General features: G+C 42.2%; 1 protein-coding gene across 1 annotated transcript in view; it reads left to right on the forward strand.

Annotated features, from left to right (window-relative positions):
• The window catches only part of LOC111226437 (A disintegrin and metalloproteinase with thrombospondin motifs 2-like), a 108237-nt gene that overhangs the window by 60230 nt on the left and 24792 nt on the right, over window positions 1–23215 (forward strand). Inside the window, exon 4 of the mRNA XM_022751581.1 lies at window positions 20445–20650. Coding sequence (XP_022607302.1) covers window positions 20445–20650 — 206 coding nt within the window. The remainder of the gene's footprint in view (window positions 1–20444; window positions 20651–23215) is intronic.

Consider the following 23215-nt stretch of genomic DNA (forward strand, 5'->3'; position numbering starts at 1 on the left):
TCAAACGCACAGGGGATGGGAGTGATCATTACAAGAACGTTAACTTGAACTTGTGACTTTTTTTTAAGATTAAATAGTGTAATTTCGGTGACATGCTCTAAAGGTTTCCATGTCATGCTCTGATTTGAGGCTGATTTCTGTATTTATATGTCAGGGGATGAGGGGTGTATGAAGAATCGAGATGGGAGGGTGAATATGACGTTGCCTTGTAGTTTGAAGGCGAGGAGTAAAAAGTGGCGTAATTGATGTTGCACAGATTTACTTGATTTGAATTGTTTGCTTTTCATTGGAAAAAATTACTGTTACAATGATTAGAATAGACTGGATTCAGGATCCAGTGATGCACATAATTTACAAACTGAATCCAGTCCAGGATTTGCTACCAACAGTCTCATTTTCTTCCAGCTCTGGCAGTCCTGAACACTGTATGTTCTTTTGTGAAACTGGTCAGATATTTACTAAAATGTAAAATGATGATTAGCAGCATACGTCCACCTACACGATGCAAAACATCCAGGTGCAGACAGGAAGTTAAAAGACGAAACATCAGAGTTGGAGCGATTCCCTGTTGCTGAAATGCATTAGGTCAGTGAACAGAGGTAATTACAGAATGTAAGTACATTGAATGGATATTGCTGGAAAGAGTGCAAACCACAAATTGTTTCAAACGTAGGATCTGATATAATGAAAATCTGAAGGATTATAACCCTAAATGACATTTTTATCCTCTTACTTCTTGCTAATTTTTCTTGTTGGTGAATCACCTCTGGCCTGCCTGCTGTAATGACTTTGAGCCAGGTTTGCGATCACAACGTGTCTGACTATGCAAAGAATGACTCACATACACATACACTACAGGAAGGAATGTAGGCCAAGTTCAGTTCTGGCTCTTCTTCTTCCACATTTCCTCCCACTACATCTCTCTGCATTTGAATTCCTCTTTTGTATCAATATCACAAGTGTGTAGTAGATGCTGCTGACTTTCTCCTAGCTCTACTTGTAGGTCATAATGCATCGCCTAGTTTAGGAATGTTAAGTGGGATAAATAAGCATACCTGCAATGTTTGTTGCACCGATGCTTCCTGCGTCTGTGCCTTACATATGCCGTTTGTTGTCTGTGGAGTTTAACCAGTAATAAGTCGGCACAGATATCAAAGGTTTCTCTTATGAGGGAGATAAACAAGATACAAGATAGAGACGGGATACTGAGTAAAGAATGAGCAGAGGGCAGATAAGAGAAGAGAAATGAGGAGATGAGAGGGAAAGTGCCGTCTCGTTTAACTCCTCGTCACACCAGTTCAAACCTCTGAGGCTGAAGTTCATGCCAGGACTATCTGTAATTTAGCTGCTGATGTGATTTTAAAGCTATTAAAAAGAGAAACACTGTAAACAATTGAAGTCTTCTTAAAATAACTGCTGGGAACACTGTTAAATGTTTCACCAACAAAGCTGTCATCGAGGCCTTTCAGAAAAAAAAAAAAAAATAGAATCTGCCATGAGGAGCTGTTTGCAGATTTCAGCGAACAAAACAGGAATATTGCTTTGGTGAAAGCAGCCACACTGTCACAACCTCTCTGTGTGGGTTATTTTTACTCTGAAAGCAGATAAACACGGCAATTACTAATGTTTAGCTGAGCTGCTACAGCAGCAAGCCTGCTAAATCCTGCTAATTAAGTCCAAAGAGGTAAAAAAAAAGAAGGAATTATTCTGTTGAGATATAAGAGGACGTTATTTTTTTAGTGGAGAAGTTCTAATCTGCTTTAATCACAGCTTTGATGGGTTTGTGGCTCTAATGCCTCCACTCTATTGACACACCCACACAATCTAAAAATGGGGAGATCCCTCTGTATATCTTGTTGTGTATTTGTGCGTATTTGTTTGATGTTCTTTCAAACTGTTACTTCATGATACTAGCAGGCATATTTATTTCCCTCAGATAAATTCACCAGGAGCACATGAAAAACACACACCGGGACAGACACGGTGGTGGTGACTGCCTGTGGTAAGCGTGTTGCTGTCTCTGTCTGGGTAGTTAGGGCTGAGATTGCCAATAAATAGTGGCCGGTGGCCTTCAGCATCACCAGCGGGGAGAGATTTGTGTCCTCGTGCCTGATTGGTCCAGGCCTGAGGAAGAGAACAAACCATCTCGTTAATCAGGGAACGCTGTGGGGACACTGTGTGTGTTTCTGTGCCACTCACACTCGGTGCCGGTGGCACGTTGTCAAAATACTGCGTGTATGTGTATGTGTTTGTGTGAGTGTGTGTGTGTGTGTGTGTGAGGGAGGGAGAAGGAGAGAGACAGAGAAAGTGAGTGTTGTGTGTGTGCAATGTTATGTCAGGCGATTGAGACGGCAGCAGTGCAGAGCTGAGCCGATGGATGACAGATGACTGGGTGTTAAAGGCCGCAGGAGCAGCCATGACTCACAGACACACATGTGTGCGCACACTCTGAGCTGCCGAAGCTGTCACATTACAATCCTACCTGTGCTTACATTCCTCCTAGCACCAATTTTCACTTTTACGGCTGCCAAATAAAGTCTAGTGCAATGTCAAGTTTGAGTATCGTCACTCTGTCGTCTATTACAGACTCAAATAATGTGCTAAATTTTCAGCTTTCTCCAAATACCGAACTTTTCAGCAATAGGGCAAGCAGACAGTATTTACAGATTGATAACTTTGACTTTTTCAAGCTCTTTGCTTACTTCATGCTCCCCAAAGGGTTGAAACTCATAACAGCTGTGTTTGCTTTCTTGGTCCTGTGTGTCTAACTGTGTCAAACTGCCAGGTTTAGGGGCTCACACCCAGGCTGCTTATGGAGCTGCAAAGCAAATGTTAGTTTTGCTTTTAATCAAAAAGCAACAAAAACACAGCTAAATAAGAGTTCTGCCAGTGTGTTCAGCTAGAGCATGTGGGGTATAGTGCTGTGCTAACATATGGAGAACAATATTGATTTTAAATTGAGGGTGAGATGATGAACAAACACTAGATCATGTGATTTACATTTCAGTAAGCTTTCTATCTCCACTCTAATCTCATATTAGCTCACACGAGGATACGGTTTCACAGACAGATGTATGGTACATGTAAATACGAAAGAAAAAGGTATCTGTGTACTTTTTGTACTGGTAAAAAACAATGTCCCCCTAGTAGTTCTAGTAAGTCAGAGCTGACTGGGATTCCTTAAAATAGTGCTCAAAAGTGGACATTCCCACGCTTCATCTATCATCGTAATATCACAATGGATCAGCATGTTTTTTTCTTTGAAACCAAGAGCTTAAGTATGGGAACTGGTTTCTCATACTCTGAGCCAAAAGCACTGACAGCAGGCAGACATTATATCTGACAACCCATTGACAGTTAAAAAAGATCATCTTGTACAATGTTAAAGGAGTATTTAGCTTTGTCGGACTCACAATGGACAGTTTTCTGTTGTTTTTTTTTTTTTTTAAAGGTTCAAAATCAATGCAGCACAACCAGAGATATATATATTTTTTTTATTCCACACATTCATCCTTTCTTGTCAAAATGTTGCACCTACATTACCCATAATGCAACTCAACAGCAGACAGGTCGGTTGGAAATTCTGGGGTGTTATGCCGGTAGCGGCTAATGTAGCATGGAGACACGAGCCTTAAGCAGATATGAGGAATGGGCTACATAGGTTTGGTGAGGCCACTTCTTTCTCCACACCCCAGATGTTTACTTAACAGAGCAAACTTCACCTTGTAGTCACCTTGGGAAGAAATGGGTAGTTATGCAGCGAGTACACTTTTACAAATAAAAGTATTTGATCATGTTTAACCTCCAGCAGATTTTGTTGTGCTGGACATTTCAAGAGTGAAGATGAAAATTCCTCCTTCACTATAAACTACAAAATTGGACTGAGTGTACATCTCTAGCATCCCTGGCTCTCTACAGATATGTTGTAGTTCCTGAGCATTGAACGTCTGGATGATCCCTGATTCAGAACTAGACTGAAAGATTTGTAACTGTACTGTTACATGATAAAAGCCGTTCATTGTTGCTGTTATCTCACTAAATAAACCATAAAACCAACACAATCAACGAAATAATAGTTAATCAGAATGACCTTATGATACATTTAATGATACCAAAACTACTAAGTTAGGTACCAAATGAATTGTGTTGATTTAAATCAATTTGTCATATCTCTTCTCTTCTCCTTCTCTTATCTTTTTATATCATCCTACCAAACTTACTCCACTCCTTGTGTTTTTTTTTCCTTCCTCCTGCTCCATCACCCATTCTGTCCTGGAGGTAGCCCCAGGGCTGCCAGGTGTGTGTATGTGTGTGTGTGTGCGTGCGTGCGAACGTGTTTCTGAGTGAGCAACGGGTTCACCTGCATTTTTATTGCTAGTGCACAGTGAATCCACATCTTTCTTTAAAGTTTGTTGGGTTCATTCTGCCCTCATATATCTAAATCTCTCTCTGTCCTTGAATCCTCATGTTTGTGCTTCACTGGGCATTTGAATTGTCTCCACTGCTCTTTTAGTACTGCCCCCCCCCCTCCCCTCAAACTACATTAGTTGGGGTTTGGAATATATATGAGATCACTTGACATGCAGACTGGATTGTGGGAAATATCTAAGAGTCATATGTTTGCATTTATTAAACATCATTTTCAAATAATTATTTTAATTGGATATTGAAAGTCCATTGGGAGCCCCTCAGTGGCCCAAAACAAAGGTATGCCATACTCAGAATCACACAATTTTTTTTACAATATAATAATGAAATGACTAGGGTCATGAGAACTTTTGGACCTTAAAAACTGGATAAGAGCCCAGAAAATATTGAGAAATCCTTCTCACACATATTTTACTGAAAGTCACCATGCTAGTGGTGATTTGATAAAATAACTGCTTAGGATTTTTTTGTACTTCCATATTAGTGTATTCATATATCCCTCTACTACTGTCCTTTTAAACTACAAATTCTAAATGAAATCAATAAAATTACATGAATTCACTTCACTCAAACTGTTGACAAAACATACTGTAACTTAAAAAAATCCAAAGCAATATTTTGGTATGTCACTGTGAAAATAATTTCCCTCCATCTATATTCCCAGTCTATCACACCGAGCAGCCGGCCACGGGGTCAGACTTCTGCGAAGGGAAAGGTGATGTGCTGTATTTAAACGAATGAAATATTAACAGAGTCAGCCAATTAAAATAGGGGCAGCCGGAGTGTCCCAGGAATCCAGAGCAGACATTAGCACAGCGCTAATAAGATGATTTCCATCAGCTATAGTCAGACAATGCAAGTAACGACAGCCAGGGCCAGAGAGATCCAGGGTGGGTGGGCGACAGGTTGGGGACTGAAGTCTAACTTGTGCCTCTGCCTGAGGGGAGGAGGAGAGTGGGGATAAGGGTGTCAGTTAGGTGGGAGAATAGGAGACTAGGGAGGATAGGGCGGCATGAAAAGCAGGATTATGAAGCGTTTGTTGCGTGGATGGTGTTAGTTCTGCGTGTTTGCATGTGAGTGAGTGATAAAAGCTGGCAAACACTGCTTCTTTTCAATCTTTAAGCAGATTCAGCCGTCCTGTAACTGCATTACAATCTTTAGAAACAATGATTACCTTCTCTTTCTTTCTCTCTTTAGTTTTTTCTTTCACTCCGTCTCTCTCCCTCCCTGTCTCAATGTAGTTCAGTGTAATTCATCAGGGAAATGGGAATTTTGTAAGGTTGCTGGCCACATAAATACACACACACACACAGACACACACACACACACACACACACACACACACACACACACACACACACACACACACACACACACACACACACACACACACACACACACACACACACACACACACACAAACACCAAACAGATACATAGTACTCTCATATGCCAAACATGAAGCAGCTGGTAAAGTGTCCAGTAATATGAAGGCAAAATAATCTAAGCTTTAGCGCAACACGCTGCTTTTTGAACTAAAACAGAATAGTACAATGGTAATGATATATGTATTAATAATACTTCTCAAGTTACTATCTTTTTAGTTTTAATTCAATGGAAGCACATTTTTTATTTTATTTTGGATTGTTATCCATTTACCACGTGTGACTGTAACTTGCTGACTCATCGATACCAAAGGACACACAGCTCATTATATCACACTCCTCTTTCTACCCGCAGCCTCCCTTTCCCTCCTCTTTCATGGCTAGCTACAGTAGCCTATTGCTATTCTTAGCAGGGCGGAGCAAAGTTCTCCATTACAACCCAATGTCTACTGATGTCTACTGATGTCTGCTCGTGCTTTTTGTTTGCCCCATGTAGTGTATGTATGTGTGTATGTGTTGAATTTATTACTAAGCTAGCTTAAGCCAGCTGCATCTCACATGCCTCATGCATGGCTTAACTGAGCGAATGCCCGTCTGTGTGAGTGTTTCTGTATATTTGTAAGTCTATGCATTTGCATCTGTGTGTGTGTTGCCGATCCATGTTTAATTCTTTTTCATGTGTGTATGTGCATGTCTGGTCATATTATCCATACACACCCTCCATCCCAACTTGTTTTTTCTCTCTTACACACACATAAACACACACACTAACAAACCGACAATGGATTTATCACTATATGTTAGCCTTTAACATTCTCACTGTTATGTAAATCAATATTATTTAATTTACCTTAGTGATGCAATGTCAGTAATCCTTTTGGAGCGATTCGCAGTGTAATATGCTAGTGACAGGCAGAACAAATACTTGGTGAGTAGGCATACTTCCATATGTGTACACACATGCACACACGCACACATCAATACACACGCATACACACACAGTGGTATTCACAGAGTAATCAGCGCTGCAGCTATTATTAATGAGAGAGAATCAGGTCATTAATATTTAAGCAGTGTCACTGAGGCCACCGCCATGAGAGAGTGTGTGTGTGTGTGTGTGTGTGTGTGTGTGTGTGTGTGTGTGTGTGTGTGTGTGTGTGTGTGTGTGTGTGTGTGTGTGCTCTATTTGTGTGTGTGTGTGTCCACATATAGAGGAGGGTCAGAGGGACTATAAGGCAATTTCCTCAGGCAGCGTAGTGAGACCTACTCCATTACAATAGGATAGACAGAGATGGAGACATATTACTCCCTTAAACAGAGAGGGGGAGCAAGACAGAAACACAGGAATCAGATTTTACTGTTTCCTTTCCTTTCTACCAGTTGTTTCTGTTCTGTGGAGGATGAAGAGGCTCAAATGGGAAACAGCAGATATCTCATTACATCACACTGGATAGGATGGGCTTGGGAGCTTCCTGTGTGTGTGTGTGTGTGTGTGCGTGCGTGCGTGCGTGAGTGCGCGCGCGCATGTGTGCGTGCATGTGTGTGCATGTGTGTGCGTGCGTGCGTGCATGCATGCGTGTGTCCACACTGCCAGCATGAACCCTTCTAAATGAACACTGTTGGGGATTGCGACTCTTTGGTCTGTGTCTAGTCCTCCACACTGGGTATGCTCTGGTGATGTAGCACACATACATGGACACACACACACACACACATACACAAAAACACACACACTTCCTCTCACACCCAAGACCAACATGATGGGGTCTAAGGGTGAGGGTGTGAATGGTTGAAGAAAGAACTTTGCATAAAAACAGTAAATAATGACATTATCTCTCGCTCTCTCCCTCTTTCTTTCTTTCTTTCTTTCTTTCTCTTTATCTCTTTCTTTCTGTCCCTCTTCCTCTCTATCTCATCCCCACAGCCTCTTTCTGTGTCTAGGATTAGTGGGTATTACTTGCTCTGCAGAGCGAGGAGAATGAGACAGGTCTTGCTGCCAGTTCCTAGATTGGGAGAGCAGGGAAAATATTCCTTTATAATAACCTCTCTTTATTAAATCTATCTGGAGGACATACAGCAGCCTAGTTCGCCCCCCTGAGCTGGTTGCCTGTATAGCTGCCAACAGTTGTCATCAAATAATGCCAAGTTTTTTCTGATTGAGTCAGTGTTAATATATTGATTGAAAGGTAATTAGTTAATGTTGAATCCTGTAATACGAAAGGGATTACTGCTATGAATAGGATTAGTTTAAATATGAGTTTCATCCCAACATAAAGCAGATAATAGTTTACCGGGAAGAATACTTACTGTTTTTAGAGCCAATGTTAATCTTTTATCTCCCACAATCCCCCTTTGATTGGCATGATAATTGTCAGTCCATCACACACTTTTCATTTTGACAAAACTTTGTTGTCCATCTGTTTTACTGGATTATACTGACTGGTGCAAGGGGCGTGGTAAAGTGTTTATTAACAGACTGTACATCATGCTCTGTGTCATGGTCAATAAGATTTCCACTAAACATTCATCTGATCGTTTCATTTGCCACCTCACATTATGCTTAGCAGCAATGTGGAAAGAGCCACAAGTTCCAGAAGTTTTCTTTCAAAGCCTTCTCATATTGGCATGACACTCCCCCTGCATAATTTAACAATACAGCATGTACTATATAGGGTTAAGTTAAGGCGTTTGGTTATAAATATTTTACCTTTGCTTCTGAGAAATGCCATTTTTTCCATCTCTTTGGTGTGGTGAATGGCTCTAAACACTACGCACAGGCCTCAGGCTGTGGTGAGAACAACAGTAGTAGGAGCTGTAGCAAATTCAAAATGTGTCATAGTTACTTCACTTAACTTCCCTGAAGTTTTCATGTTCACAGTTTTTCTTTGACCTCTTCTCAAAGAACTAGATTATTTTGAACCTTACTTTGTAGTAATGATTGAACAGGGAGACTTTCATGCCCATCCAAGCCTTGGAAGTGCTTCAACTGCCGGTTGTCTCACATTGTCGTTGCAAGTGGTTCCCAAACCACCTGTTACGCCCTCCTTACCATTGGAAAGATGAATTACGGGAAGTGAACTCAAGAGCTAGTTAAACTTCCATTATATTTTTGATTTCAGTGACAAGTTTGCTTAATGAGTAAATTTTGCACATCACTGTTTGGGAACCACTGAGAATGAACAGAAACCCTGGATGCCTGAAATAACTCCTCCCACTTTGCAACTTTATTCCAGCAAATAAAAATACATCTTCAGCCATATTATAAATGAAAGAAAAGGGCTCAAAGAGCATTTTAAACTAATGTAGCAGCATGTTTAATTAGTTTTGGTTAATGATAAATAGATGCCGAGAGAGAAGACATGACTCATGACTGGTAAGTTTAAAAACTTTGTCATGATCCCATCAGAAAGCCCCAGTGGTTGTTCCCTTATTGGCCATCTGCCTGTGTGTACAGTGATTTGTTTACCTGGGAGCTTCATTAGGGATAGAGAGACAGGGGAGTCCGCGCTGGTAGCTCCCCTATCCTCCCTGCTCGAGTATAGAGTTTCCTCTGTACGGAAGAGGCTGCATTGATTAGCCATATGCCTGGGAGGCTGGGGGGGATGTAGCCTCACCCTGTGCCATCACGATTGACTCTGGGGGACTGAGAGCTGGGGAAGTTGGATGTGCAGAGATACACTGTATACAGGATAGGGCCTACTTTCCCCTAGTGCATCTTTGCATTAAGATCCTATCTGCATTGGTTACCAATAACACAGTGATAATCTGGACATTAATATGGGAAGCCTTGGCGAGGGTTTTCCAGGAAAGAAGGAAACTGCATGTCAATCAACAGAATGCACACAAACAGACCAGCACATGGCTTCATACTCAAGCACACACATGCTGCACTGATGACTGCCAAGGATCTAAGGATTGACTTGTTTGTCTAATTTCTCTAGCACGTTTTGAAGTTTATTCACATCTTGACTTTAAACCTGCTCTTCTACTGTTTTTCTCCCCTGTTGTCACTTTTTCTGCACAGACACTGCTTCACTGGCCACGTGTTTGATGGGTGTTCTGTCCGGTGGAGCTAGTCTGTGGTGCGATCTTCACAGAGTCTCTGTTAGTCTCTGTTGAAGAGCGCTCGCTGATTATGGTTTTGATTACATTTTATCAGCTTCTCTGTCAGCGCTGCTCCCTGTACGGAGCCAGCTTTGTAAGAATGATGAATGGCTCTTTTAATTGTTTCTAATTGATAACTGCTCTGAAAGACTTTGTTATGAAACACCGCCAATTTAGTAACACCGATACACTGTAGTGCCTTATTAATTCTCTCCCGTCTGGCTCGAGCACTGTGCAATTGAAAAGAACTCCGTCTGTGCGTTTGTGGGCCGACTAGGCAGCAATATTTCTTGGTGTAAGAGCATGCCAGTTTTTAAATGCCAAAACCCTTTTATTTTTATTCACCTCCCCGTGTCCAAGCCTTTAGTGTATTCAAGTACTCCATGCCTTAATTGTTTAAATCTTAACAATATAATCTCTGCTGATTTACTACTCTGTTTAGGTAGCTGGGATAGAGATGTTGTATAACTATGTTACTGGCTGGTTTATGTGTTTATCATTATCATTTATGATGAGGTGATATTGGATGATAAATCCTCATCCTGCTACCCCGTGGCAGGCATGCTCTGCTCTACTGGTGAGCTGCTTGGAGAGAACATTTGCATACATATTGTCTCACACCTTTAGATAGACTTTCTCTTTCTCACCCACGCTTACTCCATATCTACTTTTTCTAAGGTACATTTAATGAATAAAAGAGGAAATGAAGGAAGCGGGAGGGGAGGGGAATGTAAAGAGTGAAGCATGCTTGAAGGAGGTGGTTGTCAGTCAGCAGGCCTACAGAATGAGACACCTGTAACCTCTTTGGTCCTTTTGTTCTTTATGGAGGCCATTCACACAGGTGAGCCGTTAATTTAATGTGGCTGTTTCCACCTGCTTTGCCTGTGGGGTAACCTATTTCCTGTTCCACCTGTGGCTGTCGTATCAACTCATCCAGGTGTTAACATGACATTTCCATCTAGATCTTTAGAAAATGAAACTAACAATAAATGAAAGAAGAAAAAAAACAGAGAAAGAAAAAGAGTTGAAGAGATAAACTCCAAGAGAAGGAGTGACTGTGCCTAGAATAAGGGGGCCGTCTGCATCAGACACGACTGTTGACACACCTTGTTTGACACTTCTGTTTCACTGCAGGTTGGCAGTTGGCAGAAGCATTAACACCAAGGCACTGCCATTTACACTTTGCCCAAGTATATTTTAGCATTACATGAGTCCTGTTTATAGAGTGTTAATAGTCTGTTTGGATTTCATTTGCCTGTTTTAGAAAATTTTTTACAAACCAGCTGACTTCGCGAGCTGCCAAATAGTGCTAATTAATGAAATAAAATCACTGCACCTTCAGTGCAGAAGTGCAAAATCAAAGGTTTCATGTCAAATGTTTCAGTAGATACAGTTTTACACAAATGTTTGGCCACCCCTCTGCAAATTCTATATTTTGTTTATTTTTGATGTGAAAAGAAGCAAATACCACCGCTACACACAGACACATCAAAAATGAACCTTGTTTCAAATGTTAACTTGTCACTTTTCTTTTCATTAACTTGAAAATTAAATAATTATTGTGGCACGTACAAAAGTTTTGGCACACCTCTAGGTCAGCACTTAGTAACCCCCATTTGACAGATATGACATCTTACCAAAAGATCATGTAGCAGTCTTTCCATTCTGGATTTAGAGATTTTCACCCACTCTTCCATCCTGCACTCATCTTGCAGATGACTTCAAGTTCCAAGACAGGCTGTCTCACCTGTACAGCACGTTAAAGATCTACCCACAGATTCTCAGGGGACTGTGAGGGTCGTTCCAAAAGCTTCAGCGTGTGTTTGTTGTAGTAGTTGATGGTGGATTTTTTTTGATCTGCTTTAGATCATTGTCCTGTTGTAGAAGTCAGGCTCTTTCATTCTTTCACTATCTGCAGCATATTTGCGTCCAGAATCCGCTGATATTTGGTTGAATCTACTCTGTCTTCTATCTATGCACTTCCTGCGCCACTGGCCGCCACACAACCCCAAAGAATATTTTCACCCACACCTTACCAACTGCTTAACAGTGGCAAGGTGTTGTTTTCATCAAATGCTGCTCCTTTTTCTCCAAACACACATTTGGTGAAAAAAAAGAAGAAGCTTTTTTCAAACTCAATTTTAACTTCATCTGTCCACAGCACTATTTTCCAGAACATCTGGCTTATCCAGATGTTACTTTGCATAGTTCAGACGTTGACTTTTGTGATGAGGTCACAGGTAAGGTTTCCATCTAATGACTCCTCCATATAGACCCTGTTTGTGCACAGTGGAACAGTGCACCACCTCTCCTGTGTCTGCTAAACCTTCCTGCAGCTCCTCTTCAGTCATATGGGGGTTTTTCTTTGCCTCTCTGCCCAGGAGACATGAAGCTATGTCTGAAAGTTTTCTTGGTCTTTCAGATCTTGTCTTGACTTCTACAGTTCCTCTTAACTACCATATCTTAATGACATTCCAGACAGTGGAAATTTATACTGGAAAATTCTACACATTTTTTTCATGAAATCAAAAGTAACAGTGCATTAACATTTGAAAAGTCAGGAATCCAAGAAAGAGAAAACAAAATTTTACCTTTTTAAGAAAATTTGTAGAAAATTATTGGAAGTCTCATCAGAACATCTGGGCTTTAGATACTGGCTATATCTTGAAAAAGCCAAGCTTATAATACTGACAAATAATTCACTGACTAGTCAAACGTTTTCTCTCAAAATTTAAAGCATGTTGCAACCCAATTCCCAATTCCAGCTTCTCATTATCATTGCTCCATTTTCTCACCTCATTCCTTTTTTTTTATTCTGTATCTTGTCTCCATCATGTTTCTCCCTCTTCTTTTATCTCTCTCTTCTCCTGCTCCCCTTCCCCCTCTCCTCCTACTTCACCTCCTCCACTCCCTCCATCCCCACAGTGCTCAGGTTGACAGATGTTTGGCTGGCTGGCCTGTCATAATAACTGTGGAGCTGGATGTCTCAGGTGGCTGGCACTGGCTGCTCTTTGAGTACTTCACAGCCAGGACAGGACAGGACAGGACATTGCCTGGGGCTATGGGTGAAGGAAGGAGAAATGAGGATAAGAGCAGGGATGACAGGAGAAAAACTAAGACCGGAAACAAAAGTTTTAATATTGGCTGATTTCATAATGCCTTTTACCCCAATTTCTCAATACATACAATACATTTCAATAAAGGACTAGTGAAAATAAAGTCACCTCACAGACAATCAGTAACACATTGCAGCCCGATGAGCCAGTTAGAGCAATGACGATGCTAGAGGGCAGAGGAACGACAGAAGAAAGATAGCAGCAGAAACAGAACATAAAAACAACCCTGCTGCTAAATTAAGTTTGCTTTGCCAGTTACTAATTGGAGGCAATGTAATTGATTTCTGGATTACTTTACATGCAAAGCACAGCAGAGGACAGGTGTCCACCCCTGAATTCCACATTTTGGCAAGGAAAATGCATCATTCAGGCTGAAGTCATCATCAATAGTTCCCTTATATAAAGCTACATATATCTTATATAAAGATTGTTCAATACCACAGTCTTTCAAGTCGCTCAAACATAAACCATAAACCATAAAAATGTCCGTCCTGCTGTAGTTGCTGGAGCAAATATTGTAGAAGAAGAAAAGGAAGAAATATGCTGACAGTGAATGTTTTGCTGGTACGTTTGATATGAACATTTCCTCTTTATGCTGTTTTAAACATAATCCAGGCAGAATTATATTTCTTCCAAAGAATATTTGCTAATGCATATGAGTTGTGTGTGAACATCATTTTTAGGAGACAGGGTTGATATATTAGAGGACAGGCTGAGGTGACAGAAATAGAGAGGTGACAGGCAGAGAGGGGTTGCAGGGTTGGGGAGAGAGGTGGCAAGGGGGCCACAAACCCTTCAAGGCAGCAGGAGGCTGTCTCTGCTGAGATTTATAAGTGCTCTGTAAGCTGGACCTTGCAACTCGCTGTCAGCCTCTCTCTCTTTATCTTCCTCCTGATGCATACATCGTTTCCCTGTAAGATTGATCTATAGCTGCTCAAGTTTTCTTAAAGTAGACGTACGGGCAGTGGAGTGTGATAAGACAGTAATAAGAGATGTAGATGAATTTGTCTTGTCTGCGAATGCTGTCGTCTACATACTGGTGCGGTTATGTGTTTACGTTTGCTGCCCTGTCATGGCTGGAGATGTTTTCCTAGTTTTTGATTTCATAAGAGACCTTTATAAATGTCTGGCTTTCTGAGTCTGATATAGACAGACAGAGGGAGGGACAGGCAGACAGGCACTCAGACAGGTCAGTTCCAGACTGGATGAGACCTGCAGTAAGCCCTATATCAGCCTGGCTTTGCTGTCTTATTGGACACTAAGGCTCTCCAGTTTACATCAAACTCTGTAGATCCAACCACAGAGCGGAGAGAGAAAGAGAGAGAGAGTTTGGGGACATGATTGATCTTTGCCAACAATATTGCCTCTGTGGATGGCAATGATTGGATTACCGTGTTTTGCGATGTGTTTGCAGTGTTTACATGGGCTGTTCGTCTTGCTGAAATTATTGATGTTACAAGAGGCATTCACTAGGCTCCTTGCAGCTTGTGGGAAATATTGTCTCTTAATTTAGGCTCATTTGTGACGACATGTGCAATCATGAGTGTGAATTCTGTCAGTTTCAAACCTCAGTAGAGCTTATTTCATTTGATGGCTTTGCATTATGAATCTGTAGGTAACTCTGCATACATTATAGACTTTATGAAGAAGTGGCTCAGCTCATCTAATGAAACCGTGGTATGCAGCAGGACACCGGGGGAATCGGTGTGCACCACAGCACCTCCCCAGCAGCCAGCAGCCCTGTGTGTCTCTGACAGACAGACAGTTATGTAAGAGGGGAGAGCTAAAGGTTGCCTTGTCTCCTGAACCACCAGAAATCCACCCAGACACGCCAAGCAGCGGTGAGGACAGGTGGCCCTCTCGCCTGCTGATTATAAAGGCTGCTTCATGCAATATTAAAAATGGTCCTCTACTCTTCTTCAGGGAGCACAGATATATAGATATACAGTAATGCATCAGCCTAAATATTATGGATCTTTGGACAAACTCACAGCCAAGGCTCAACCACTCAAAACATCTTGTCAGCATTATAGAAATCACTGTTAAATATAAACAGCCCTAACCTAAAGCGGTTATTAATAAATGGGCAAAGTTCAGTGCTTGATGTATGAATAATTATTATGGTCTTCAGGGAGCTGTCCATGTAAAATTAGATTGCTGCCAACCTAAATAATTAACGGCAGTATGATTATGGGAAGCGTAGTTCGCTGTGTTCCACACTCTGTAGCCTTTACATCCGTCATATGGCAGCTTAGGAATAATGAGCATTCAGTATGGGGACATTGTGTGGGACAGCGTGGCGTGTTGCTACCAGCCCAGATGCTAGCAGCAGCGTTAACAATCCGCTGTCTGAGTCACTCATCACCTTGACAACCCATAAAGCTGTCACCGGGGAGACAAAATGTCCATGCCCTGAGCTATGTGACCAAGACGTGTCTGTAAGTAAATTAATTCACGTGTGTGTGGTTAACTGTGCCTCCCTGTGCACAGACAGCCTTGAACTCAGGTAAAGCACTAATGAGTTCACCGTCTCCCCTCCTACCTGCTGCCACTCATAAGTAAGTCGCTGTGTTAGAAAAGTAACCAAACTACACAATAACACTAAAGATTTAAATCACTCCAGAGGGAAGAGTGTGTGTGTGTGTGTGTGTGTGTGTGTGTGTGTGTGTGTGTGTGTGTGTGTGTGTGTGTGTGTGTGTGTGTGTGTGTGTGTGTGTGTGTGTGTGTGGGCAGACACCCTCAAAGTCACTTAGTATGCAACTCATTTTCAAGTTATTAATGTAATGTTTATATTATTATTCCATGACAGGCAACTTTTTCAGAACTGAAACTTTTTGTCTAAAATCAATAATGACAATATCTAATGACATCTACCATTACTCTACTGAAACCTGGACTTATACCAAATAAATACATGGCAGTGCATTTAGGTCACATAATCGTGTGTAATTTAGCAGCCCTAAAAAATCCACAAAAGTTAACAACGGCTTTATATTTTAAGACTCAACTATATTTACTTCAAATCCATGCAAGACTTAACCATAAACAGTGTGGGTAAAGGCTGGGGAATTCTTGCACACACCCTAAGTGAAAAGCCAGCCATCACAGAAAGTGGCGACACGCAGTAATCACTGACACATGGGAATAACGGCGCACACTTTTATACGTTCTCTCCCAGAAGGAATTCATGGTGTTGCACTTGTTTGTACACACAAAGTGAAATGTTTATGTAAAAATAAGAAAAGACAGTGAGAGAAACCCCTGCCTCCCTTTTCACCCTCTGCACAGCTGGCCAATCATAGTGATAATTAGATGTGATTGTTGCATTGTCAGTCTCAGAAAGTTACAGAAATTGTTGGATGTAGTGTGGGGGATGGGGGTTTCAGACAGTTCTGCTATTCAACAAGAACTTCTGTTGGAGTGTACTGGCACCTTAAACCGAATCAGTCAAGACCATAATCAGTAACCATCCTCTAACTGCCTTTGACGACTTTAATAAAGGTTGTTAATCGTCTGCGTCTGCTGTTTTGTTTCTTTTAAAAGTTGATTGGGCGTTGCTGTAAAAGCGCATACATTGTCAGCCAACCAGCGCTGTTAAATAAATGTATTTTCACCATGTGGATGACTGTCTGATGGAGACAGTGTGTATGTGTTTACAATATAATAATGTGTAATTTACTATATTGTAATTACTCTAAATACTGTATTTACTGAGTCTGTTTTGCTGCATAAATCGCTGTTGAACTTTGCAGTTATTATGTGATGTTGAATCAACCATACATAACATGCAATTTGATCCACACACACTCATGGCCAGAGTGGCCATCATAAAGCCAAGGCCAGTCACTATACAGTAGAGCCCCTGAATGCGGAGCAGAGCGAAGCATCACACCTGACCGTCAAACGTCACCTTAAACCAAAGACCGCTGCTCTGTAGTAAGATGTGGCTTGACCTGAATTATCATTACCGTTCTCTCTCTCTCTTGTTGTGGCTTGTAGTCTCCCCTTACACTCACGACCCCCCTCTCCCCCTACCTCATATTCAGCGGGCAACCAGACATTCTTGACATTTTGCAAAGGTTGAAAGACAAAGAACCTTTGTCTCCTAATAAGGCCGCGCTCTATACCCCACCTGAATGAGAATAGTGGGTGAGTGAGATAGGCATGTGTGAGGAGGTCTGCATGTAGGGTGGGGTGTTTGTGTGTGGTGATGGAGGTGGAGACGAGAGGTGTGTGTGTGTGTGTGTGTGTGTGTGTGTGTGTGTGTGTGTGTGTGTGTGTGTGTGTGTATGTGTATAAATAAAGGGATACAGATGGGAGTGTAAAAATGTAAATGAGGATTGAGAATGAGTGGGTGGGACCAGGAAAGAAAAGGAAAGCTGCAGGTAGGAAGAGACATGAAGGGGTGTGTGTGTGTGTGTGTGTGTGTGTGTGTGTGCGTGCGTGCGTGCGTGCGTGCGTGCGTGCGTGCGCAGGTAAGATCTGAGGGAGGATTAGGTTTGGGACTGTAAATGATCCTCCTTGGAGACAGAAAAAGTGAACATTGTTATGATCAATCCCCTGTCAGTAGGTTGAGAGTGATAACAGTTTGGTCACAGAGGCTAATGTAAGCCATTGCTGTGAGAGACACCGAAGCACACGTTGGTGCTTCGCCCTGCAGTCACACACACAGACTCGGATCCTCTACAAGAGAGAGATATTCTCCATCACTGCAGGAGCTTGAAGCGGAACTCACAACACCCAAGGTCCTTCTGGTCTCTTCTCATCTCTCTCTCTCATCCATCACACCCCTCAGCTCTACCTCTCACCTCCCTCACCGCCTCCTTCAATCTCTCTTGCACCTTATTCCTCCACAGTATTCTCCAAAAAAACTTTCTCCAAAACAGCTGAAGCGAGGGAAAAATAGTCTTTAAGCAAGTGTAAGCAAGGACAGAGGTGCGATGAAATGGAGTGGTTTAAATAGTTGGAGCTCACCACCTGGTCAAGCACCTTCCAACCTTTGGTTTAGTCAGTTCTTGTTTTCCACTCTGCTTGTGTCACTTTGAGTTATCACTACCTTATTCCCTCCACTTACCATACAGCTGTGGCCCCGTGTTATGCAGCGTCCCCGCATTGTCTCATCCGCAGTTTTCAAGGCAGTGCAATTTTGCAAAGGCGCAGTTAAAAGTGAGAGCACAACACAGTTTTTCTGTGTTTTGTCTCGGCATTACATAAGCAAAAGGTAAAAATATCTGGACCTGTCTTTAAAAGCAGATGGTGTGGTTATGACATCAGGCTCGTTAAAGGCAGCTATAACTAGGAAGAGCCAAGGGTTGTTGTGAAGTACACCTTATATCCAGCTTCCTCTACTAACAAGAAGAAATGAGTGTGTGTGTGTGTGTGTGTGTGTGTGTGTGTGTGTGTGTGTGTGTGTGTGTGTGTGTGTGTGTGTGTGTGTGTGTGCGCATGTATGTGTCAGAGACGAGCTATGAAACCTAACAAAAGTATGTGCTGCAAAAATCTTTAAATTCTCCTCTGATAGTCTCTTGTCTTTCTCTATATTAGTCTCTGTCTTTGCCCCCCGCCTCCTGTTTCTCTCTCTTTCTGTGTGGGTATTCTGTCACTCACTGGAATGTGGGCAGATATGGGATCATATTCAGACTTCCAGATTCATTCTGCTAGCGACTCAGGAGCCAATATTAGCCATGCGGTCGTTGTTTTACCCATGAGCCCGTTGCCTTGGAAACGTTGCATAAGAGGGAGTGGGAAAGCGGGATGCCCCTTGCTGATTGGGAGACAAGGTGGCAGATCTCTCTTTCTCTCTGCTTCTCTTCCCTGTATCTTCCTCCTGCATCTTGTTCTTTTGCCTCCACTCAACACTTGTTCTAACTGCATGTGTCAAAACACTGGAGCTCCAACTGTCCCCTCATGCCACGTGTTGAGTCAACTCAGCGCCCAGCACCTCCAAACAGAGCTTTGCAGTCACAAACAGCGTATCTATTACATTTAGCCGGCCCTGCACCAAAGCTTCAACTAAATTAAAGCTCCTGTTGGAACAGTGATTTATAGCCCAGTTGGAAATGTTTGTCCACACAAACACACACTTCTACACACATCGCTCCATGAACTGTGTTGTGTATCATCCTTGGCTGTGGGAGGCCTTGGCTGGAGTCGGGCAGTATAGTGCTTTGTTGAATCCGCTGAGACCACATGTTCAAGACTGCATGACTTGGCCTTCCATGGCTTCCATACAAGCAAGGTCATGCTGTGTCTACATACCAGGAGGATGAGAGAGAGGGGGAGAAAGAGGGATGAAGAGGGAAGGATGGCCTTGGCTCCGGAGACGGGACAATTTATCTTCTGTTTCCTCACTGACTGCAACTCCTTGCCTGGTTTAAAAAAGTGAAAAAGAAACAGGATCAGACTAGACACTTAACATGGTCATTTAGGAGCCAGGACTACAGTTTATCCAAAAACAACTACATGACACACACTCTGACATACCTGTATAGGCAAAACCAGAGAAGTTATTAGTGATCCAAAAAAATCAGGGCTGCTGTTGTAGGTTACACACTTTTCCAATGGAATAACCTCAAATTAAGTTTCTTGTGTAATTTGCATTTTTTTCCAGCATGTAGCGAGCCAAGAAAAGAGCAGGATGGGCAGCCCCTGTGTGAGGGAGCTGTCTTAATCCATGTGTTTAGCAAGCACCATCTGCTGCTTTTATTCAGATGGGAGCAGAAATATTTTGTTGATTAGGAGAGGATCTGTGAAGGATAGCCGCACCGTTACCACCGGTTACAAAGGACACACATGCTCGATTCTGTCAACTGGTGTCTTGGAAAACAAACAGAAGACAGATACACCGACATCAACATGCAAGTGCCCAAAAAAGTGCACATGTGCATATGTGAATGTGTACGACAGTAGTGTTCAAAAGTCAAACGCTTACTGACAGATTAACAAGGAACTGCTGCACAGTGAGGCAACAGTAAAGAAACAGCACAAGACACAACAGTATCACGTACATTTGGTAAATGTCAGAACATATTTAAAGCAGCTATGATGACAATGTGTAATGTGAGAGGCGTCGCTCTTACTGTAGTGATGAATTTACAGAGAGTTATCACCTGACTCTGCTGCTCCCCTCAGCTTCGTGGAGCTTTACAGAGAGTTTCAGCTCATCGTTTCGCTGTCTGGCCCACAACTTTACTGTTTTGCTTTTAGTTGGATGCTGTTTAATGAGATTGGTACACCAGTATCTCAATCAATTATTTATTCCAAATAAAAAAGAAGGGAGTGGATTTTTTTTCTTCCCTTCATCCCTGCAATGTTTATATTTGTATGCGTATTAGTATATGTGCCAGTTTTAATGCCTCAAATCTCCTTGTCTAATTTTTATTACTAAACGTGTGTGTTTTTCCAACTCTAGGTGCTGATCTCGGCGGTCTGATGGACCTGGAGTCTCTGTACCGCGGTGTGGAGCAGAGTATCAACCACACTCGAGCGGGGCGAACGCGCAGACAGAGCCTGGACAGGGCCTACAACATCGAGGTGCTGCTGGGCGTCGACGACTCCGTGGTCCAGTTTCACGGGAAGGAGCACGTCCAAAAGTACCTGCTCACACTCATGAACATTGTAAGTGAGGCTGTGGCCGATCAGAGGTATCACATCAACGTGTGAATCTGCGTTAATTTACACACCTCATGAAGAGTTACGCAAATGCCCAAAAGTGACATTTGTTGTTTTGCTTTCAAAAAATGAAAATATTAAAACTGTTCCATTTGAGTTGAATGGGGAGTAAGTCACAGAGAGGTCAAACAGAGAGGGTAAAAGACACACACACACACACACACTCGCACATGCGCTCACATACACACACACCATCTGAATGAGGATTCAATTCCCTTCCTACATGTTCTCATCCAGCAATCAGCCGCAGGTAATCCTTTCTTCTCTATCTGAATATGATGAGATTTCATTTGTGTGAGTGTGTGTGTGTGTTAGATGAGCCCTGCGCTCTGAAGGGGCTCCTACATATCGTTTCATCAGGCTTTGTGTCATGTCATCATTCATTGTGAGTGTTTGTGTGTGTGTGTGTGTGTGTGTGTGTGTGTGTCTGAGAGAGATATGCAGAAACAGCAGGCAGTATGCTCCAGGCCACAACAACACTTTGCCAAGCACTCACACTCCCAGGTGTTTTTACGTGTGTGTGTGTACATGTGTGTGTTGGTGTGACACTGAACACATTGCAGACTTTAATCTTTGCAAATTAAACCTGCGGTGAGAGTGCTGTTTGAACGCATTCGTACGCGTGCATGCCCTTGTGTGTGTATGTGTGTGTGTGTGCGCACATCTGTTTGTCTGCATTCTCCTGTTTGCTTTTGCTCGGATTGCGTACTCGTAATGCGCAAGGAACCAATCTCCGACTGTTAAGCAGGTGCAAGCACAGAGCAACAAATCCTACCGCACCTCTTTGTCTCAGCTCAGCGCTTGAGAAAGAACAAGAGCCGCTGTGCTCTCTGCCTCCCCTTTTAGATATTTGTTAGACAATATAGGAGAAGGGAATTCGCAGCCCTGTCGCAGCCCCCCTCTAATCTGTGGGGAAGAAATGGAGAGACAGAGGGAGAAGGAGTATTTTAAACAGCGCATTCGGAATAAATTACTGACAGCCAGATAAACAGAAATAAATAAATAAGGGCTGCCTCCCACGCGTGGCATCTGGGCGACTTTCTTCTTGAAAGTTTGCTTTGCTGACTTCAGGATGGGTGTGCTCTCTCTGTCTCTCTCTCTCCCTCTCTCTTTGTCTCTGTTTTATTTCTTTTCCTCTCTGTCTTTCTCTCACCCTCCCTGTCGCTCGGCAGAACTGACTCGCTCTGCACTGAGCTCTTTTTGCGTTGTTAGTCCTCCCTGACTGGGGTAGTTTATGGCAACAAATCCTCAACGATGGTGAAAAAAAACAAACTTTCTAAGTATAATGTGAGTGATAAATTTGGGATAAGGACAGTGATTTTAGACGATATATTTGCCACAGGTGCCCTCTAAAGGCATTCATACGTAGGACAGGTTTTTGAGTTATTGTGATAGTGTGGCTGCTCAACTACACAGAGAGAAATAGAAATACTTTTCTTCCCTGTATTGCCCGTTCCTTGAAACAATTAAGTCATTCATTTAAGGGTTTAACTTTTATTAGGAAGTAGCATTTTACTAATTTAACTTTAGTGGTGTAATAAAGTTTATATGGTCATGTCTATATGGTTTTTACAATTAATGTTTAACACAAACCTGAGAAAATAAGGGCACTGTTTCAACACTGTAAAACCATCAACTTTATGTCATGATGTCTCGTCTCTGCTCCTCTGCCACTCTCGTATTTTTCCTCCTTCCACTTGTTCTTCTTTGTCAATTCCTCTGCCCAGTTTCTCTCCTTACTTCCAGGCTGAATTGAGTGTATCTGATCTCTGCCTTTCTGTGTGCAGTTACACTTTCAACACCCCTGGAAAAAAAGTGTGTAAAGTGATCCTCAGTCTTTTGTTAGAGCAGCTGTTATACTGTTGTACAGGCAAATTCAAAGGATAATTAAAGCGTTTGTGTTACAGTGCAAGGGGGATTTTTATGAAAAATTAAAATATATGCATTGTTTCTCATTGTTTATTTTCAATATTCTCATGTATTCTGTTTTTGTAATTACTCTGCATCTTCCTCGTTTATCTCTGTCTCTGTGTGTCTCTTTCACTGACTGCTGAAATGAGCTAAGGGTCAAGGTGGACTATGCAGTCTGTCTGTCTGTCTGTCTGTCTGTGTGTCTGTCTGTCTGTCTGTCTGTCTGTCTGTCTGTGTGCGTGTGTTGTAGAGTAGTGGGCAGTATTGCTGTCTACAGGACATCAAAGAGCTCCTACAGAAAACCACTAAATCCTGTCTGCGAAGTTCAACAGGAGTGTCAAAGGGTGTGTGTGTGTGTGTGTGTGTGTGTGTGTGTGTGTGTGTGTGTGTGTGTGTATTAAATGTGTGAATTGGTAATTCTGCTTCCCACTCCTTTCCCATGTGTTTACCTTCCTTCCTCATGTTCAGTTGCATCAAAGGACTAAGAATAGGTCTGACCATGTGACACTTAACAAACTATCAATGGATGAAAATGTTCATGCAAAAATACACAAGTAAACATGTGCCTTGTAAAACAAAAAGAACTGCCTCCACAAAGAA

Source organism: Seriola dumerili, unplaced genomic scaffold, assembly GCF_002260705.1.
Source record: "Seriola dumerili isolate Sdu_G_001 unplaced genomic scaffold, Sdu_1.0 BDQW01000160.1, whole genome shotgun sequence".
In the NCBI taxonomy this organism is placed as follows: Eukaryota; Metazoa; Chordata; class Actinopteri; order Carangiformes; family Carangidae; genus Seriola; species Seriola dumerili.